General features: G+C 44.0%; 1 protein-coding gene and 1 non-coding gene across 2 annotated transcripts in view; both read left to right on the top strand.

Moving 5' to 3' along the window:
• Positions 1-13,850, top strand: part of GFRA3 (GDNF family receptor alpha 3) — a 40,977-nt gene extending 27,127 nt beyond the window's left edge. The window contains exon 8 of the mRNA XM_060091976.1: positions 13,731-13,850. Coding sequence (XP_059947959.1) covers positions 13,731-13,757 — 27 coding nt within the window. The 3' untranslated portion in view covers positions 13,758-13,850. The remainder of the gene's footprint in view (positions 1-13,730) is intronic.
• TRNAC-GCA (transfer RNA cysteine (anticodon GCA)) lies at positions 4,701-4,772 on the top strand. Its single transcript has one exon. It is a non-coding gene; the product is annotated as a tRNA-Cys (tRNA).
• Positions 13,851-20,229: the final 6,379 nt, after the last annotated feature.

The raw sequence follows: 20,229 nt of genomic DNA, 5'->3' as shown, positions 1-20,229 counted from the left end.
GGGGGGATGCCGGGCGTGGGATGCGGGATGTCCTCTCAGGCGAGTTGCGTGGCCTGACCCTGGGGAGGCTGGGGGCACGGTGGCTGGCTCCTCGCCAGGCCCCCTCCCACTGACTTTAGTCACAAGGAAGCCAAGTTGACCTTCCCAGACTAGGCCAGGCCACGATGTAACCCACCCTTCCAGTACTGACTTCTTCATGGCCTTTATTACAGCGTCATTTCATGGTGGTCTGTACAACTTTCTTATCGTGTCTTTTCCCCAACCAGACTGTTAACTGCAGGAGGGCAGGGACTGTGTAAGTCTGCCGTGTTTATCTGCATTCACAGAGCCTGGCACATGGTAGGTGCTTAGTAAATATCAATATTTGCAGACAGAATTAATCTCCTCACAAACCCAGTGAGTTGGTAGAGTGAGGAAATTGAGGCTCAAAGAAATAAAGTGACAGGCCCAAGATCACACCAGTTTCCGCCAAAGAAACCCCAAGCTCTTTCCTTAAGTAAATCACCTCATCTGTCTGAGTCTTGTTTTCCTGTCTGGGGAAAATTAGTTAGAGCTGCCTCCAAACTATGTGCCAGGGACTATGCACTTCTTTTAGATTTTCTCCTTTAATTCTCACAACAGCACTGTAAGACAGAAATTGTTTTATAAAGGTGGAATTTGATACTAGCAAGAACTGGGCCCATCATTTGCCTGTTTGCACTCAGATCCATTGCTCCCCTTATGATACTCCGCGTCACAAATGGGTTCCCCTGACCCCTCTACCCCAAACCCACCTCTCAGCAGGCAACATTTCCCAGGCTTCCTTGTCGCTGAATTTTGTTTGGGTTTGGCCAATGGGAGCCACTGGCTCGAGATTAGGGGGCTGAGGACAGGAGGAAACAGGGGACCCTCAGCCTTGGCAGCTTCTGGGCTCCATCTCCCTTATTTTGGACTCCAGACCAGGGATGGTAGCGGTTTCCTGCTCTTGCTAATCTCTGGGTCACCTCACTTTCCCCTGTTTGGCTTCTTGGTTTTTCCATTACCTGAGTGGCCACAGTATTAAATTCTCTGTATTAAATTCCCTCTGTTTGGATGGGGTAGGAGGGGAATATAGGAGATGTAACAGGTAATAATAAAGTTCTTTTTATTTTTTAAATAAATAAATAAATAAATTCCCTCTGTTTGAAATACTAAGAGTGAATTCATTTTCCTGATTACTCTAAGAGCCGTGATTGGAATCCAGATCTGTCTGACTACAGAAGTGCACTTAAAGTTTTTTTTTTACAGAAGATGATAGTGGGGCAAAGCAGTAAAAGTGATAACCATTTAACCACCCTGCCCAGAGAGCTCTTCCCAGGTCCCTTTTGTGAGAGAAATTAGTTTTAGAGATGATGATCCACTCATAAAGCCTATTCATAATTTATTATGTTTAAGAAATTCTGCTTTCCCTAGCTAAAATATTGTTTATACCTGTAAATGAAGATATTAATAACATCTACTTACCAGAGTTGCTTTGATTATTAAATGAACTAATGTATGCCAAACCCTTGGTATGTGGTAGATGTTCAATGATAGCTTCAAAACCTGGTTAATTTTTAGTACCTTCAGTTTTCTCAGCTTGGTGATCCTGGAGTGTGGAGGACAGCTGCTCTGTTTTTCATTCCGTCGAATTCTTATCACATTGTAGATTCACCTTGCCCATTGGACCAGTGAGTGAGAAGTAGTAATCAGATGGCTGGCCTGGCAGCTACAATCCACAGATGTGTGCAGTGAATGTTAGATCTGAGTGAATGCTTCTAAATCAATTGGACCTCCCTAGAGACTTGGCTGGCAATGAATGAGAGTGTGAGGTGCTTTTGACACACACATGCAGCATCTGATTTGAGTGAAAATGTCTGCTCAACAGTCCCGAGGGCAGTTTTCTCCTGATTGATTTGAAACTTTTTTTTTTTTTTTTTTTTTTTTTTTGCGGTACGCGGGCCTCTCACTGTTGTGGTCTCCCCCATTGTGGAGCACAGGCTCCGGACGCGCAGGCTCAGTGGCCATGGCTCACGGGCCCAGCTGCTCCGCGGCATGTGGGATCTTCCCGGACCGGGGCACAAACCCGCATCCCCTGCATTGGCAGGCAGACTCTCAACCACTGCACCACCCGGGAAGCCCTGATTTGCAACTTTTGATCTCAATGGAAAAGAAGCCAAATGTAAAGAGGTAGTTTTCTCAGTGAACAAGAAATCTTGTTGTGCTTTCCTTTCTGAACTTGGGGGGTGGGGGAGAAGTACCATCTCCTATTACCGGCAAAGGGGCTACAGAGACCAAACTTTGCTAGAGAAGGGTGTTTAAAGGTGGGGGTGGGAGTTGGGGAGAGGAGCTTCTTAACCCACACAACTCCCAATGACTCGGGAGAACCAGGAGACCAGAAACTGCCCTTGATGCAATCCAGTTGCAGACAGCAGATTAAGTCTTCAGCTACCACAGTCTAGAGTCTGGGACTGGGAGTCCCACCTGTGCCCTTGGACATTTTCGCTCAAATCAGATACTGGATGCATGTGTCAAAAGCACCTCACACTCTCATTCATTGCCAGCCAAGTCTCTAGGGCGGTCCAGTTGATTTAGAAGCATTTGCTCAGATCTAACATTCGATGTACACATCTTCTGTGGATTGTAGCTGCCAGGCCAGCCATCTGATTACTACTTCTCACTCACTGGTCCAATGGGCAAGGTGAATCTACAATGTGATAAGAATTCGAGGCACTTCATTTGAGCTTGCCCTGACTACTGCACAGGTTGCTAGGCACTCATATGAGTCATTGATGTAAATGCAATTTAAAGAAGTTTGTAGACCTTACAGATATATTTGAGGTTATGGTTTTAAGCTAGAACAGTAGCTAAAAAACTGCTTTTTACTGTAATAGCATAAGTCTCCTACTCCTAGAAGTTAAGAGTACAGGATTTGGAGTCAAATAGACCCAGGTTCCAATACTAGCTCATGTGACGTGACTACTTCTCACTTAATCTTTCTGAGACTCAGATTTCTCATCTGTAAGACAGGAATGATAATGCCTATCTGGAAGGGTTGTGAAGGTTAAATAAGATACTAAGGTGAGAGCTTAAGAAATGGTAGCCATGTTAGAATTGTTCACAAATTTATCTGCCAACTAATATTTTGGAACAAAATAGGGAGTCTGGTCAACGAGGTCATTATAGTCTTCAGAACTCTCTAGTATTCATACTTTGGTTTGTCATCTATGGTCCACTTCTCTAGGAAATCTCTAGGAACTGTTCCCACTCATAGTTCTTGCCAAATAGCTAGACCTGGGCAGCCATGTTTGTGCCATATGACCCTGTCCCCTTGGTTTGTTGGTTGGACCACAAGTGAACACTTAACCTAAGCTAGACAAATCAGATTCCTCTCTTGGGCACTGAAGCAGTCAATTGTGGGGAGTCATGTAGACTCCAGAACTAGTACAGCTGATGGATGAGCTGAGGAAACTGATACGGCGAAGTACAGAGACATATACAACAAAGAAGCCATTTAGCTTTAGTCTATGTGAAAATAATGGAAATGGACTTGTTCCTGATGATTTTTTCAGTTCCATAAGGCCTAGCCATGCTAATTTCCTGTCCTTGAAGTCTATGCAGTCTACACACCCAACCATTAGTACTCACCTTTTCTTACACTAGCACGAGTGCCTCTCTTTTCCTTGCAACCCAAAGAGACTATTCTAGGATAAGGGCAATGTTGTCCCTTTATAAGGTAAAACACACTTCTTTAAAAACTCGAATGGTTTTCTTACAAATGAGCTTATATACTCAAAACACACCCATACCTCAGTTAACTAGTAAGCACAAATCAGTAAGACCAGTTATGAAGCAGAGTATCAACAAACTAGTTGAGAAACTTTTTCCCCCATGTTTTCTTAAATATTTTGTCATTATATGGAAAGGCTCAAAATGTTTGATTTGCAACAACACCTGGAAGTTCTCAAAAAATTGTGTTATATGATCATGTAGTTTCTAAAGGGATATATTTTTTTACATCTTTATTGGAGTATAATTGCTTTATAACAAAGTGAATCAGTTATACATATACATATGTTCCTATATCTCTTCCCTCTTGCGTCTCCCTCCCTCCCACCCTCCCTATCCCACCCCTCTACGTGGTCACAAACCACCAAGCTGATCTCCCTGTGCTATGCGGCTGCTTCCCACTAGCTATCTATTTTACATTTGGTAGTGTATATATGTCCATGCCACTCTCTCACTTTGTCTAAAGGGATATTGAGGACCTAAGGATGGGTGGGGTTAGAGGACTTACACTGAGCTAATTAAAGAAACAGGGAAGGCAATTCCCTGGCGGTCCAGTCGTTAGGATTTCACACTTTCACTGCTGAGGGCCTGGGTTCAATCCCTGGTCGGGGAACTAAGCCACATGGTGTGGCCAAAAAAAAAAAAAAAAGAAAGAAAATTGTAAAAAAAATAAACAGGGAAAAGCTATCTGAGAGTATATAATTATAAATATCTATTATCCCCATCAGTAAAGTGGAGATAATAATGTACCCACTTCATATCATTGATCCAAGTATTAAATGAAGTTGTGCATACAAATTCTTTGCCTGCTGCCTGGCATACAGATTAAAATCCATAAATGTTTTATTAGCTACAGTGATTATGAAAATGTGACAAAAGTTGGTGCTGGAGCCAGATTTTAAAGGAAAATGAGAGGGGGTATAGCTCAGTGGTAGAGCATTTGACTGCAGATCAAGAGGTCCCCGGTTCAAATCCAGGTGCCCCTTGTCTGCTTTTCTGGGCTTCCCTGGTGGTGCAGTGGTTAAGAATCCTTCTGCCAATGCAGGGGACATGGGTTCGAGCCCTGGTCCAGGAAGATCCCACATGCCACGGAGCACCTAAGCCCGTGTGCCACAACTACTGAGCCCACTTGCTACAACTGCTGAAGCCCACGCACCTAGAGCCTGTGCTCTGCAACAAGAGAAGCCACCGCAATGAGAAGCCTGCACACCACAACGAAGAGTATCCTCTGCTCACTGCAACTATAGAAAGCCCACGTGCAGCAACAAAGACCCAAAGCAGCCATAAATAAAGAAATAAAATTTATATTTTAAAAAAGGAAAATGCTCTAAAATTAAATTAAAATTAAAGTAAATGCTCTGATATCTACTCAGTAGCTTTGTGAGGGTAGGTACTGGGTCTTGATTGCTGTGGTTTTCATAGAGCTTAGTGCCTATTCGATAAGTAATTTTTTTTTTTTTTTTTTTTTTTTTTTTTTTTGCGGTATGCGGGCCTCTCACTGTTGTGGCCTCCCCCGTTGCGGAGCACAGGCTCCGGACGCGCAGGCTCAGCGGCCATGGCTCACGGGCCCAGCCGCTCCGCGGCATATGGGATCCTCCCAGACCGGGGCACGAACCCGTATCCCCTGCATCGGCAGGCGGACTCTCAACCACTTGCGCCACCAGGGAGGCCCGATAAGTAATTTTTGAATAATTACTGAGCCCTCAGTATGGTCATCACAGACTGAAAAGGAGTTTGAAAGCTTTGGAAAGTAAAATGGTGATTTTGGAGAGGATTCTAATTGTGGGGTAGAAGTATTGAAAAGTAGGTAGATGAGAAGGGTGGAGAGGAGGGGTTCATGGGCTTAGAAGGTCAACATGAATGCCCACAAATTCTTAAATTTTTTTCCAGAGTTTAAAGGCATGAGCTTAGTCAAGAAATTCTAACATGATATGGGTTGAATTTGCACCATCCCCTCAAATTTATATATTGAAATCCTAACTTCCAGTACCTTAGAATGTGACCTTAGTTGGAAACAGGGCCATTTCAGATATGCTTAAGATGAGGACTACAATAGCCAAGACATGGAAACAAACTAAATGTCCATCTACAGATGAATGGCTAAAGAAGATGTGTTTTATATATATATATGTATATGTATATACACACAGTGGATTTTTACCCAGCCATAAAAAAGAATGAAATAGTGGTATTTGCAACAACATGGATGGACCTAGAGATGATCATACTAAGTGAAGTAAGTCAGACAGAGAAAGACAAATATCATATGATCTCACTTATATGTGTAATCTAAAAAATTGATACAAGTGAACTTATTTACAAAACAGAAATAGACTCAGACACAGAAAACAAACCTATGGTTACCAAAGGGGAAAGTGGGGGCAAGGACAAATTAGGAATTTGGGATCAATAGATCTACACTACTATATATAATATAAAATAGATAAGCAACAAGGACCTACTGTATAGCACAGGTACCTATATTCAATATCTTGTAATAACTTATGGAATCACTTTGCTGTACGCTTTGCTGTTACAGAAACATTGTAAATCAACTACACCTCAATTAAAAAAAAAAGATGAGGTCAAACTGGAGAAGGGTGGACTTCGAATCCTACCTCTAGTGTCCTTATAAAAAGACAAAAACTGGACATAGACAAGCACACAGGGAGAATGTCGTGTGAAGATGAAGGCAGAGATCAAGATGGTGAGCCTATAAGCCAAGAACACCAAAGATGGCCAGCAAACCACCAGCTAGGGGAGAGGCCTGGAACAGATTCTCTCTCACAGCCCTCGGAGGGAACCAACTCTGCTCAAACCTTGATTTTGGACATCTAGCCTCCAGAACTGTGATACAATGAATTTCTGTTGGTTAAGCCACCCATTTTGTGGTACTTTGTTACCACATTAGTTTGCTAGGCAGCTCTAGCAAACTAGTGTATGAAGCAAACAAATCCAAAAATGCTGCCCCTGCGGCTCTCCTAGTGGTCATTTCTGCCCAAGCCCAGATAATTAGATCTATAGGTGCTTTCCCCAAACCACTTCTGTTACAACAGCTCCTGCCAAGTATGCTTCCAAGCAGCAGGCAGAATGATGTGGAAAGCCCTTGACCTATTAGTCCCAAGGAGCACAGTAGTTTTAAGTCCAATCAACTACAACCATGCAATTAAAAAAAAAAAAATCCTGCTTAGGTCTGAAGAGCTTTAAAAAAGTTTGCAATTTAGCTATTTCATCCTAACACTATTTTAATAAGTAATAATAATTGCTAAAAATTGATTGATTATTATGGGTTAGGGAGTTTGCTAAACACTTTACAAACATCATTTCTTTAATCCTCTCAACAGCCTTAGGAGATAAGTACTATTATTTACATTTTATCAAGGAAGAAACTGAGACTCAGAGAATTAGCTTGTCTACAAATCCATAGCTAGGCAGTAATGGAGCTGACCTCAGACCCGAGGTGGCCTGAGCCCAGAGTCCATGATCTTTGTTACCATGCTCCTCTGTCTCCTGAGGGTACTGGGCCTCCATGCAGAGAAAGCTTAGGGAACATTAGATCCCTCCCCTTGTCTGACTTAGTCTCCTTGTAATTGACATAAAAGCTACTGCTTGTTCTGCCTGCATTTTCAAGCTCAAATTGAGAGAAAAGTGACTGGCATGTAGTAAGTGCTCAGTAAGTGTTAGCTATTATTGCTATTAATATTGCATTGTATGTGTTTCTCTCTGGCAAAGGAGGTGAATCCCTAGTCTATTGCTAACAGTCAGTACTTAGAAGTGTTCCTGAATGAACAAGATGAGTGGAGTAGGGGCTTGGAAAGTAAAGTTGATCTAGGAAAAAAAATGAGAAGTGAGGGTAGGGGGCTTAGGGCTGGGGGAGGGGGCGAGGGACAGAGAAAGCAGTTGGCAGAAGGCCAGATACCACTTTGCCTTTGGTATGGCTGCCCCTGGGGGTTCAGAGGTGGGGGCTGTGTAGCCTTTCTGCTCCTGATTGGTCAGCTCACCTAGCTTTATCCTGTATTTTCTCCCCTTTACGGTGTTGGGGAGGCTGCAGCTTGTGGTTACATAAAGCTTCTTGGAATTCTTCCAGGAAGAGGAGAAGTGCCTGAGGTGCTGACAAACAAAGGTTCTGGGGGTGAAGAAGTGTGTGAGTAAGAGTGATTGTGTACCGTCCATCTGCGTCATGGTGAGGCCGGAGGGCATTGGAATCAGGCAGATTTAGGTGGAAGTCCCAGCTCTCCCGTTTTAGTAACTGTATGACTTACCTTCCTGAGTCTGATTTTCTCTTCTATAATAAGGATGATAATGGTACCTACTGCATAAGCATTTAAAAGCCTAGTACAATGCCTAATAAATTATAATAGTTATTATTGTTATTGTTATTATTTTAAGTGTTAGGGTTTAATATCCTCTCTGCCTGAACATATGAATTCCCAAGTCTCCTCCTCTCCCTCCTGTTCCCTCAGTCCTGAAAATTTGAGACAAATTCCTCCAAGTGCCCCTTGATACCTCTGCTTTCCCCTGGTCCTTCCAGTGGGGCCAGGCCTTCAGGGACCCTTGGACAGCCCTAGGACAGTGCAAAGCATCTCTCCATGACTCTGGGATGGTCCTTTATCCCCACAGCCTAGGAAGGGTTGATAAAAGCCTTATCTGAGTCACATTCCATTAAAGGATTAAATCAGACTTGCTCTGGGGCCTTCTGTCTGCTACCCCAGGCTTGATGCCCGCAGCTCCTTGTTATTGCCTTTGGCCCAATCTGAGGTCATCACACTTCTTTGGGCCCAAGGGACCCTCAGAGGCAGAGGCTGAGGAGAGGCTCTGGCAGCCATTTGGGATCAATTTCAAGTAGCAAGGACTGACTAAGCATGGAGGCCAACAGCTAGGCACTCACTAGGCACCTTGGGTGGCAGACTGGGAGGAAGGATTCTCACCCAGTCATCTCCAACCTGAGGCAAGAAATGACAGGCTCCATGAGGGCAGTCAACAGGGATGCAGGAGATTAGCAAATGAGAGTTCATGGGGCAAAGGTATCATCATGTAATTGCAGAGTTATGGGACAAAGGAATAATTGTGTGATTGCAGGTGAGTTGCTAAATTTCTCTGAGACTTAGTTTTTTCAACTCTGAGCTGGGAACATTAGCAGTTAATACAAAAAGTTAATTTAGATCGAAATGTATGAGTTAAAACAACGAGGTTTTAGAGATAAACCTGAGTTTGGATTCTGGCTTGGCCACCCACTGACCTTGTGCCACACTGTTAACTTCTCAGACCCTGTTTCCTCATGGGTAAAAAGGAGGAAATAACACTTCCCTCCCAGGGTTGTACGGGTTAGAGAAGTTTAGGCATAGCAGTTAGCAGTTACTAAGGCAAGTGCACTAGGGCAAGTGCGTACCCCCATCCCCTGGCCCCTAGTGCTGCTCAACAAATGGGCACTCATGAGTCTTCTTCAGACCGTGTAGGTGGGAGTGGGTTTAGCCTTCTTGTCTACCTTCTCAAATTAGAGAGGCAGCAGAGAAGATGCATTTCTCTTGCCCAGGTTGCAAGTGTTGGGGGGCGGCGCGCGGGGGGACGGTGTTAGAGGATGGGATGCATGCCTCTCTGTGTCCCCTGGCAGAAAGAGCTGGGACTGAGCCAGATGCCTCTTCAGCATGAGGTCAACACCGTGGAGATATGTTTACCGGATTTGGGTCAGCTTGGGACCAGCGTCAGCTTGGAGAGCAAAGCAGGAAGGAAGGGAGAAAGGGGGATTTCATTAGCCTCCAACAACCAGGTGGGCCTTGGAGTAGGCAGGTGCAAGCTGTGAGCTGTCTGGGAGGCTATCCAAAGACAAGGAAGGCCTAAATGCTCAGTGCCAGGCTGCCCCAGCGAGGGCTCCTTCCTGAGTCTGAGGTGCCAGCTCAGGACTCCCAGCTTGTACTTCACCCTCTCTCTGCCCAGATCTTTCATCTTCCTGGCTCCCTTCTTCTCCCTTACTTCTTATTTTTATTTGCCACCACTCTGTAATTTTATTGTGATTGATCCTTTCCTGACCTGGACCCAGCAGGTAATCTGGCAAGTGTGAAGGGACACCGGACCCCCTGCCTGTTGGAAATGGAACAATCTTTGTGTAACGACTGTCTGCATGGCATGATCTCATCTCATCCTCAGAACAACTTTATGAACAAGCTTCTCTTAGTACCTTCCTATTCCAGTTGAGGAAACTCTCATTCTATGAGATAAAACAACTTGCTCATGGTTGCTTGACTAGGAAGTGGCTGAAGCAGGACTTGTTCAAAGACTCAGTGACTCTTCCATTCCAACTCCAGATAAAGAGCATTCTTGGGTCGGAGCTGTGCTTTCTACACTCATGGACCCTGGGGAAGTGTGAGAATGGAGCTGTTTTCTCAGGAGGGCCCGCAAGCTCAGTGGAGTGGCCACTGTGCTGCCAGAAACAGTGGGCTGGTAGAGGGTGCTCTGATGTCTTCCTCAGGGGACAGGAGCCAGGCACTGAGCTCACAGGAGGGGGTATGCTGAAAGTGGAGATTGTTCCATCCAAGTTTTAAAGGGAAGCCCAGAGGTTCCTGGAGAACATAAGTAAAATAAAACAAAAATGGGGGAGGCAGTAGGTTACTTTGAAATGATGCCAGTAGATGCCCCCTGCTATAGCAGTGGTTAGGCACATGAGCCTTGGAGTCTGGCAGATCTGGGTTTGAGTGCCACATTGGCACCTGCTTCTGTGGGTGACCTTTTGCAAGGCATTTAAATTCTTGAAGCCTCAGTTTCTTCATCTGTAAAATGGAGATGATAGTGGTACTTTGTTGTGAGGATCAAATGATATCATGTTTCATAAAGCTCATAGCCTAATACCTGAACCTCAGTCAATTAGAAAAAAAGGTATTGGTAATAGAACTGGATTAAGAGTAAACACCTGTCAGAAATGTTCTTTACCTTGATCTCGGTGGTGGTTTTATGAGTGTGTGCATATGTAAAAAAAAAAACAACCTTGAATTGTACACTTAAGATCAAATTACTTTTCACATGTGAAAATGGGTACTTTTCACATTTTATTGTATGTATCTTATACCTTAATAAAAAAAAAAAACAAGAGCAAGAAAAACAAAAGGAAGCTCTTGTAAGTCAGGGTTGGTAAAGTGAAAGGGTTCAAATTAAAAAAAAAATTGCAGGCTAAAATGTAGGAAAAAATGTATTATGGAGGTATGTCAGGAAGTTAATTAATAAAAACATGTTTTCCCCCCTCGGATTTTGTAATGCTTATGGGATTTGTCAGTTTTTTGTTTTTTTTTTTGGCCGCACCACGCGGCACTCGGATCTTAGTTCCCCAATCTGGGATCGAACCAGCGCCCCCTGCAATGGCAGCGTGGAGTCTTAAACCACTGGATCGCCAAGGAAATCCCTGTCATTTTTTTAAAATGTGTAATTTTGTATGATTTCTTTTATTATCCTAAGTAAATATTCACTTTTGTAATGAAAAAAATGTGAATTGGGGCTTCCCTGGTGGCGCAGTGGTTGAGAGTCCGCCTGCCAATGCAGGGGACACGGGTTCATGCCCCGGTCCGGGAAGACCCCACATGCTGCATAGCAGCTGGGCCCGTGAGCCATGGCCGCTAAGCCTGCGCGTCCGGAGCCTGTGCTCCGCAACGAGAGAGGCCACAACGGTGAGAGGCCCGCGTACCGCAAAAAAAAAAAAAAAAAGTGACCCCCTCTTCGGTAGTGCTTTGCAGTGGGACCCTCTTGGGATAGGAGAGAAAGCAGGATTTGCTAGGCTGGATAAGGATAGAGCCACCCCCCTCCTGCCCTCCTCCCTCAGCTGGTTGGAACCAATGAACAGCCTTGGTGTGGGGTCCTGTGGTTGTCCTGAGGGAAGCCTGCCTGATGAGAAGCCTGCTGTGATCAGGCTTAGCTCTTTGCCCCTGCAGAAGGAGCTCCCACTGTATCATCTTCCCCATGGCAAAGAGAATGAGCAACACAGTGATATCAGCCCAGTCAATTCTCCCTCCTCCTAACAGTTCTCAGCATTGACCTTGGAGGTGAGGCATCCTTAGGGGGACCTTACTGAGTAATAGGGATAAAGAACACTGAGAAGGGGGGGTACCCAGGCTCTGAGCCCCCGATGAGCAGGGCTGGTAGCGAGGCGTCCCATTACATCCTGGAGCTATTACCTTGGGGAAATGGAATTGGACAAGCCTGCCTTCCCATTATGCAAAGAAAGGGCTTTTCAAGTAAATTTCCATTTAACTATGAGCTGAGATCAGTGAAGATGGGGCCATAATAGCTTAGATGGTCATCGCAGCTATTAAAAATACATTTTTTACCATGTGCTCAGGCTGCCTTGTCATCTTCATATCATTCATCCCCAGAAGACTGTGACTCAACCTTTTGCAAGCTTCTGGGAGGCAGGTTAATGTGCGTCTGTCTTTTCAACTTTTTAATTCTTTGACATACACAGTGGATGAAATTTACATGCTTGACACAGCCCATGGATGTATTCAGAATGTGACAAAAAGTTGGTCCAGGATGGAGATGGAGATGGGTGGTGGGTGGTAAGTAAAGCACTTCACTCACTGGTCATTGCCTGCAATGTTGGGCTTGCCTCTCTCTTTAGACCATCTCATGCTGCCATTCCCTGCATAGGACCTCAGACAAGCACAGTTCCATTTTTAGCTCAAGGCCTTCAAATGGTGGTCTCTGCTGCCTGGATACTCTTACCTCATGCTCTACCAGGCTGACTCCCACTTATTCTCCAGGTCTCAACTTGAACCTGTGTCTTCAAGGAAGCCTCCCCTGACCCACTCCCCACCCCCAGACCAGGTTAGGGCCTTCAACTGGATTTCTGTCTTTGGATAACAAACTGCCCTTAACCATTTGGTCATGATTCTGCAGTTTGACTGGGCTCAGTCTTGCCTGGGTGACCTCTGCAGCTGCTGTCAGTTGTTGGGTTGACTGGCTGCTAGCTGTTCCTAGGTAGCCTTGCCCATTGTAAGGAGCCTCAGCCAAAATGGTGGAAACAGCTGGGACAGCTAGAATGCCTGAGACAGCTAGGAGGCTAACCTGGGGCTTCCTTACATGGTGGCTTCAGGGCAGCAAGAGGGTGAGAGTAGAAGCTGTAAGGTCCCTTGATGCCTTCCTCCAACTCTCAAGCATTGGAAACTGCGCTTTCAGGGCAGGTGGCCCTTAGAGTACATCCCTTGAAGGTCCCCAGAAGTCACTTCTACTGCATTTGTTTTACCAATAGGTTAAAGAAAGTCATAGGGCCAGCACAAATTCAACGGCAGAGAAATAGACTCACTTCTTGATGAAAAGTCATCTTGCAAAAGGGCATGTATCTAGGGATAGAAGGACTTACAGCCATCTTTGGCCATAGTCTAGCACAGGTCTAGTTCCCTAAGTGTTTCCTTCACTGCTTTTTTAACTGTTGTTGACTAATTCCTTGTATGATTGTTTCTTTGTCATTTTTATCTCCCACTAGACAACACGGTCCATGAATGTAGGGACTGACTATCTTGTCCATCACTCTATTCCCAGAGCTTGGCACATAGTGGAAACTAAGTAGTTGTTAAATGAACAGATGGATGAATGACTGAATAAATAAGGCTACAGGAGTCCCAAAGTTGCAGCATAAGGCTTTGGAGATAGTCCTGGGTTTGAAATCTAGTTCTATCACTTCCTAGGTGTTTGACCTTAGGCAAGTTGCTTGATCCGCTGAGCCTCAGTTTCTTTATCTTTAGAGATTAAAATAAACCACACCTGGGGACTTCCCTGGTGGCGCAGTGGTTGGGACTCCACGCTCCCAATGTAGGGGGCCCGGTTTCGATCCCTGGTCAGGGAAATGGATCCCACGTGCATGCTGCAGCTAGGAGTTTGCATGCCACAACTAAGGAGCCTGCCTGCCGCAACTAAGACCCGGCGCAGCCAAATAAATAAATAAAATAAATATTTTTTTAAAATAGGGACTTCCCTGGTGGCGCAGAGATTAAGAATCCGCCTGCCAATGCAGGGGACACGGGTTCGAGCCCTGGTCTGGGAAGATCCCACATGCCGTGGAGCAACTAAGCCCGTGCGCCACAACTACTGAGCCCACGTGCCACAACTACTGAAGCCCGTGTGCCTACAGCCCGTGCTCCGCACCAAGAGAAGCCACTGCAAGGAGAAGCCCACACACCACAACGAAGAGTAGCCCCCACTCGCCGCAACTAGAGAAAGCCTGCGCGCAGCAACGAAGACCCAACACAGCCATAAATAAATAAATAAATAATTAAAAACAAAAAAATAAACCACACCTCACAGTCTAATCCTAACCATGAGGGTTTCAACTCCACATTTGCTCTCTTCCCTTCTCTTTGTGACCCTTTTAGCTTTTCTTACTCAACAGGTGAGGGCTAGTTGCCTTGTTTTAAGGGGCTTCCCCCAACCCCCAAGTATTGGAAACTGGGCTGTCAGGGCAGGTGGCCCTCAGAGTACATCCCTTGAAGGTCCCCAGGAGTCTATTCTATATAGACCATTGCCCCAACACTATTAGTGGCTGCAAATCAGTGGTTCTCAACTAGGAGTGATTCTGCCCCACAGGGGACGTTTGGCAATGTCTGAGACATTTTTGGTTGTCACAGGCATTTTTGGTTGGGGAGGGGAATGCTACTGGCATCTAGAGGCTAGCAGCTAGGGATGTTAAACATCTTAAAATGCACAGGACAGCCCTCTCCCAGACCCAACAAAAAATTAAACGGCCCCAGATATCCATAGGGCTGAAACGCTGATGGGAACTGACTGTTCTTTCTGTCCTCACCAGTTTAGATGTAATAGATTCTTCCTGGTAGTAGTCAGCCCTCACCCTTCTTTAGCTCTGGTGTCTGGTAATGGCCACAGTTCTCCCATTCCTGGACCACACAGCTTTTGAGCAACAGCTTTTCTGCTTAGGCAGTTTGAAGAGAAGGGAGGGAGGAAATGGCTCTATCTGTCGGCCAGAGCTGGGATCACAGCAGGAGAAGACAATGGAGTTTTTTCTGGGAAAGGCCTCAGGTGTGTCAACCTTCACTGTATTACAAACCCCTAGGGCAGCTGGAGAATGTTAGTTGGGACAGCACATGACTGGATAAAGTTGTTACTGAAGCTGTCGTGTGTGACAAGCTTGGGGTTAGGGCCTAGAGTTGAATTCAGCAACTTCTTATTCTTTCTTCTTTTTTAGAAATTATTTAAAAAATTATCCCAGGTGTCCAGACCCAGGAATGGAGATGATCCTAGAACTTCATTTTCTCAAAGGGGGTTAGTGTCCTAGGCGTAACAGCACACCAGCCAGGAAGGTGTTTGTAGCCAACTAGTGGGTGCTTGTTGAACACTTGCCAAACTGAATCCAGAGTTTAGGAGAAACTGCACAAGCACACAGCTGCTTTTAATACCCCTGTTGGGAAAAAAATTTATCAAAGAAAAGAGGAAGAAAAAGAGAGGAAGGGAAAGGTTTTAACTGATTACTAGGTACTTTATGTGTCATTTCTTCTGATCCTCATAACAACCCTGTGTGGTCAATTACTGACCATTAGTATCATCACCCCCATTTTATAGATGTAGAGGTTTAGTGACTAACCACTTTAGTGGCTTAAGCCACTGCTGGTATATAATGGAACCACAATTTGAACCCAGGTCTCTATGACTCCAAAGGCCTATTTCCATTATACCACAGAATTCTTCCAGCAGAGAAGAAATGATTTAAAAATAATAATAAAAATATAAACAACTATTTATTGACTTCCAACCATATGCCAAGGTCTGTGCTAAGGTTTCACATAGATTATCGCATTTAACCCTCACACAAAGACTATCTCATTAAATTTTCCCACGAGCCTGTAAGGCAGGTATTGTTCTTTTTTTTTTTTTTTTGTTTTTTGCGGTACGCAGGCCTCTCACTGTTGCGGCCTCTCCCGCTGCGGAGCACAGGCTCCGGACGCGCAGGCTCAGTGGCCACGGCTCACGGGCCCAGCCGCTCCGCAGCATGTGGGATCTTCCCGGACCGGGGCACGAACCCGTGTCCCCTGCATCGGCAGGCGGACTGTCAACCACTGCGCCACCAGGGAAGCCCGAGGTATTGTTCTTATTATTCCCATTTTATAGATAAGGATACTGAAGTCCATAAGAATTAAGTATGTTGCTCTAGGTTTCATAGCTGTGAAATAGCAGAGTGTGGAAAGAAAAAAAAGAGGGAATTCTTTAAAAGGAGGAGAATGGAAGAAAGAATGTACAGAGGGAGGAAAGGAAAAGAGAACGAGCAAAGGGAAAGGAGGGGAGGAGGAAGGATAGTGTCACTGGAGGGGCTTCTAAAGAACTGGTAACCTCTTTGGTCTTGACCACAGAAGAGGTGAGGAAGGGGATGTCATCACTGGGAAAGCGTCACAGTAAGGTGCATACATTGTGCCACCTCCCACCTTCAGAAGTCAACCTGTGGCAAATGTGGCTACATGGCCAAGAGGAAGAGAAAGTATAATGGAGTGCCAAGGCTAAAAGACAAAATATCGCCTTGACCAGTGAATGAGGCACCTGAAAATTGTATGCTGTGGATTCAGGCATGGATTCTGTGAAGGAGCAACACCTAAACCCAAGAGGGCAGCTGTTGTAGCATACAGTTCATCTTATGGGTTTCAACAGTTAGTCATGCATTAAGTGTTCTGGTTTAAAAAAAATTTCTTTTATAAATAAAAAAATAAAAATAAAGAACTGGTAATGTTCTTAAAAAATTTTTTTATTGGCGTATAGTTGATTTACAATGTTGTGTTAGTTTTAGGTGTACAGCAAAGTGAATCAGTTATATATATACATATATCCACTTTTTTAGATTCTTTTCCTATATAGGTCATTACAGAGTATTGAGTAGAGTTCCCTGTGCTATATGGCAGGTTCTTATTAGTAGCTATCTGTTTTATATATAGTAGTGTGTATATGTCAATCCCAACCACCCAACTTATCCCTTCCCCCCTTATCCCCTGGTGACCCTAAGTTTGTTTTCTACATTTGTGACTCTACTTCTGTTTTGTAAGTCAGTTCATTTTTGTATCCTTTTTCTAGATTCCACATATAAGCGATATCATATGATATTTGTCTTTCTGTGTCTGACTTACTTCACTCAGTATGACAATCTCTAGGTCCATCCATGTTGCTGCAAATGGCATTATTTTGTTCTTTTTTATGACTAATTTATTCCATTGTATATGTGTACCACATCCTCTTTATCCATTCCTCTGTTGATGGACATTTAGGTTGCTTAGGAACTGGTAATGTTCTATTCTTAATCGAAGTAGTGGGTCATGGGTGCTCTTTTAATTTCCTCCCTCCCTCCCTCCCTCCCTCCTCTTCTTCCTTCCTTCCTTCCCTCCCTTTCTTTTTTCACTGTGCTGGGTCTTCATTGCAGCATGCTGGATCTTTTAGTTGGGGCATGCAAGCTCTCACTTGTGGCATGCATGTGGGATCTAGTTCCCTGACCAGGGATTGAACTCGGGTCTCTGCATTGGGAGCACAGAGTCCTACCCACTGGACCACCAGGGAAGTCCCTTAGTATTATTCTTTAAACTGTTCTTATATACTGTATGTTATGTATAAGCATACTTATATACTGTATCTGATATAAATGTATCATACCTGTAAAATAGGGATAATGATACCTGCTTTGCACGGTTGTCATGCAAATTAGTGATCTGATATGTAAAGATCCCAGCAGAGAATAAGTGTTCAAGAATATCTTACATGTATCCAGTGCTCATTGTGTTAACAATTGCTCTAAATATATTACATGGATTATCTCATTCAGTTCTTACACCAACTGAATAGCAGGAATTATTGTTATGATCCTCATTTTATCATTGAATGACCTAAAGGACATAGAATAAATGATATTCTCAAGATCTTGGGAATACTGGTAATGGTGGAGTTAGGGCTTGAACCTAGGTAATATGGCTTAGGGCCCACATTCTACAGCTCTCCACTCAACTGCCTCCCAGTAAAGAACTCATTATTACCACCATTGTACCCCTGGAGAGAGAAGAAATGTAAAAGGAGGACTGATGTCAGCTTGGAAATAAAACACCTTTGAACTGGGCTGAGATTGGTGGTGTTGGAAAGGCAAGGAAGTAGAGATCAGGAGTTCACAAAGGTGTTGGGCGGGGCGGTCCACATCATTAAAGGTGGTGATTATGGCTTTCATTTTTTAAACATTTAACAAATAAGATAATTATTAAAATATTTTCTCCTGATAAAAGGAAACAGTTTGGGTCTTGAGTGAATGAAAGAATGAATGTGAGGTGGTTCTTGGTGATCAGAGGAACATGAAACAGTTTACAGTTGACATCTGAACAACATGGGATTTAAAAGTGCCAGCCCCCGCCCCCCAGTCAAAAATCTGAGTATAACTTCTTTTTTTTTTGGCTGTGTTGGGTCTTCATTGCTGCGCGAGGGCTTCCTCTAGTTGCAGAGAGCCGGGGCTACTCTTCGTTGCGGTGAGCGGGCTTCTCATTGTGGTGGCTTCTCTTGTTGCGGAGCACGGGCTCTAGGTGCACGGGCTTCAGTAGTTGTGGCACATGGGCTCAGTAGTTGTGGCTCACGGGCTCTAGAGCGCAGGCTCAGTAGTTGTGGCGCACGGGCTTAGTTGCTCCACGGCATGTGGGATCTTCCCAGACCAGGGAAGCCCACGTATATGTATTTATTGAAAAAATCTGCATATAAGTGGATCTGCACAGTTCTAACCCATGTTGTTCAAGGGTCAGCTGTATTACTCAGCTGAACACTGGAAGCCTCCGTGGTGGATTTGACTGTTGTAGTGTTTTATTTTAAGTCATATATGCTTTAAAAATTTACCCACATTGGGCTTCCCTGGTGTCTCAGTGGTTCAGAATCCGCCTGCCAAGGCAGGGGACACAGGTTCGATCCCTGGTCTGGGAAGATATCACATGCCGTGGAGCAATTAAGCCCGAGTGCTGCAACTACTGAGCCTGCGCTCTAGAGCCCTCAAGCCACAACTACTGAGCCCACGTGCCACAACTACTGAAGCCCATGCACCTAGAGCCTGTGCTCTGCAACAAGAGAAGCCACCACAATGAGAAGCCCGCGCTCTGCAACGAAGAGTAGCCCCCGCTCGACGCAATTAGAGAAAATCCCGTGCGCAGCAACAAAGGCCCAATATAGCCATAAATAAATAAATAAATAAATTTATTTTAAAAAAATTGTGTGACAATTGTATCCAACTTATCTTTTCATTCATTGGGACAAAAGCCTGGCTACACTAAAAATGTGTTGTTTGTAAATAAGTGCTTGCCAAAAGCATATTGAAATAATCTCTATTTTCTTGTTATTTAAAAACAAAACATAAAAACTATAAAATTCTACACAATTATAAAAATAAACAATAACATTTTAAAGGGCAAATATAAGAATTCTAAACAAGTCATAAAAGCATTTTCTATCTATAATGCCATAAGCAGTTACATTTCATTCTATGTGTCAGTATTTATTCAGTTTATATTCAGTATATATATACAAATATATATACATAGGTACACATGAGTAGATGTATGATATACTGTAATTTTTGTATTTACTAACAAATCATTTTTTCTTAAATTATAAATTTAAAACAAATACAAAGTGTGCAACACTTATGAAACAAGTAGAATTTTGCCTTCATGCACTGTATAGTATGCTGCGATAAAGTTGACTTTAGAATACAAGCTTTAATAATACATGTTAATCTAAGCAACATGATTTACTTAAAATCACTTCTATATAACACCCAAAGAATGGGTTCAAAACATTCCCAAGGGAGTTGGTAAAACCATATATTACTATGAAAGGGTTAAAAACAAAACAAGGTTGAAAATGTTCATGTAGTGTTTAAGAACTCTGGGTTTTGGTGTCAGAGCTGGGTTATAATCTAAACACTCTCCTTGGAAGAGGGATGCAAACTCTCTGAGCTTTCGTTTTCTTCATCTGTAAAATTGGGATGATACAATATCATAGAGCTGTTTTAATGGTTAAACCCGATTATGTATGTAAAAGTACCGAACCTGTCACAAGGTAAGCCCTCAATAAATGTTAGTTACCCTCCCCCCTCCCCCGGGGTAAGAAAAAGGTGGGTAAAGAGGAAGAATTCTCCACCTGTGGCCATACAACTTACTTCTTTTTCTATTTCTTTTTTTTTTTTTTTTTTTTTCGGTATGCGGGCCTCTCACTGTTGTGGCCTCCCCCGTTGCGGAGCACAGGCTCCGGACGCGCAGGCTCAGCGGCCATGGCTCGCGGCATATGGGATCCTCCCAGACCGGGGCACGAACCCGTATCCCCTGCATCGGCAGGCGGACTCTCAACCACTTGCGCCACCAGGGAGGCCCCCAACTTACTTCTTTAAGAAAAAAATCTAGAGGATACCAGACATCCTTGCTACACATATACACCACTATGTCATCCAGCGGCACAGAATCT

The sequence above is a fragment of the Mesoplodon densirostris genome, chromosome 3 (genome assembly GCF_025265405.1).
Source record: "Mesoplodon densirostris isolate mMesDen1 chromosome 3, mMesDen1 primary haplotype, whole genome shotgun sequence".
Lineage (NCBI taxonomy): Eukaryota > Metazoa > Chordata > Mammalia > Artiodactyla > Ziphiidae > Mesoplodon > Mesoplodon densirostris.
Note: the sequence above shows the minus strand (reverse complement) of the source record. Positions and strands in the feature narration are given on the sequence as shown.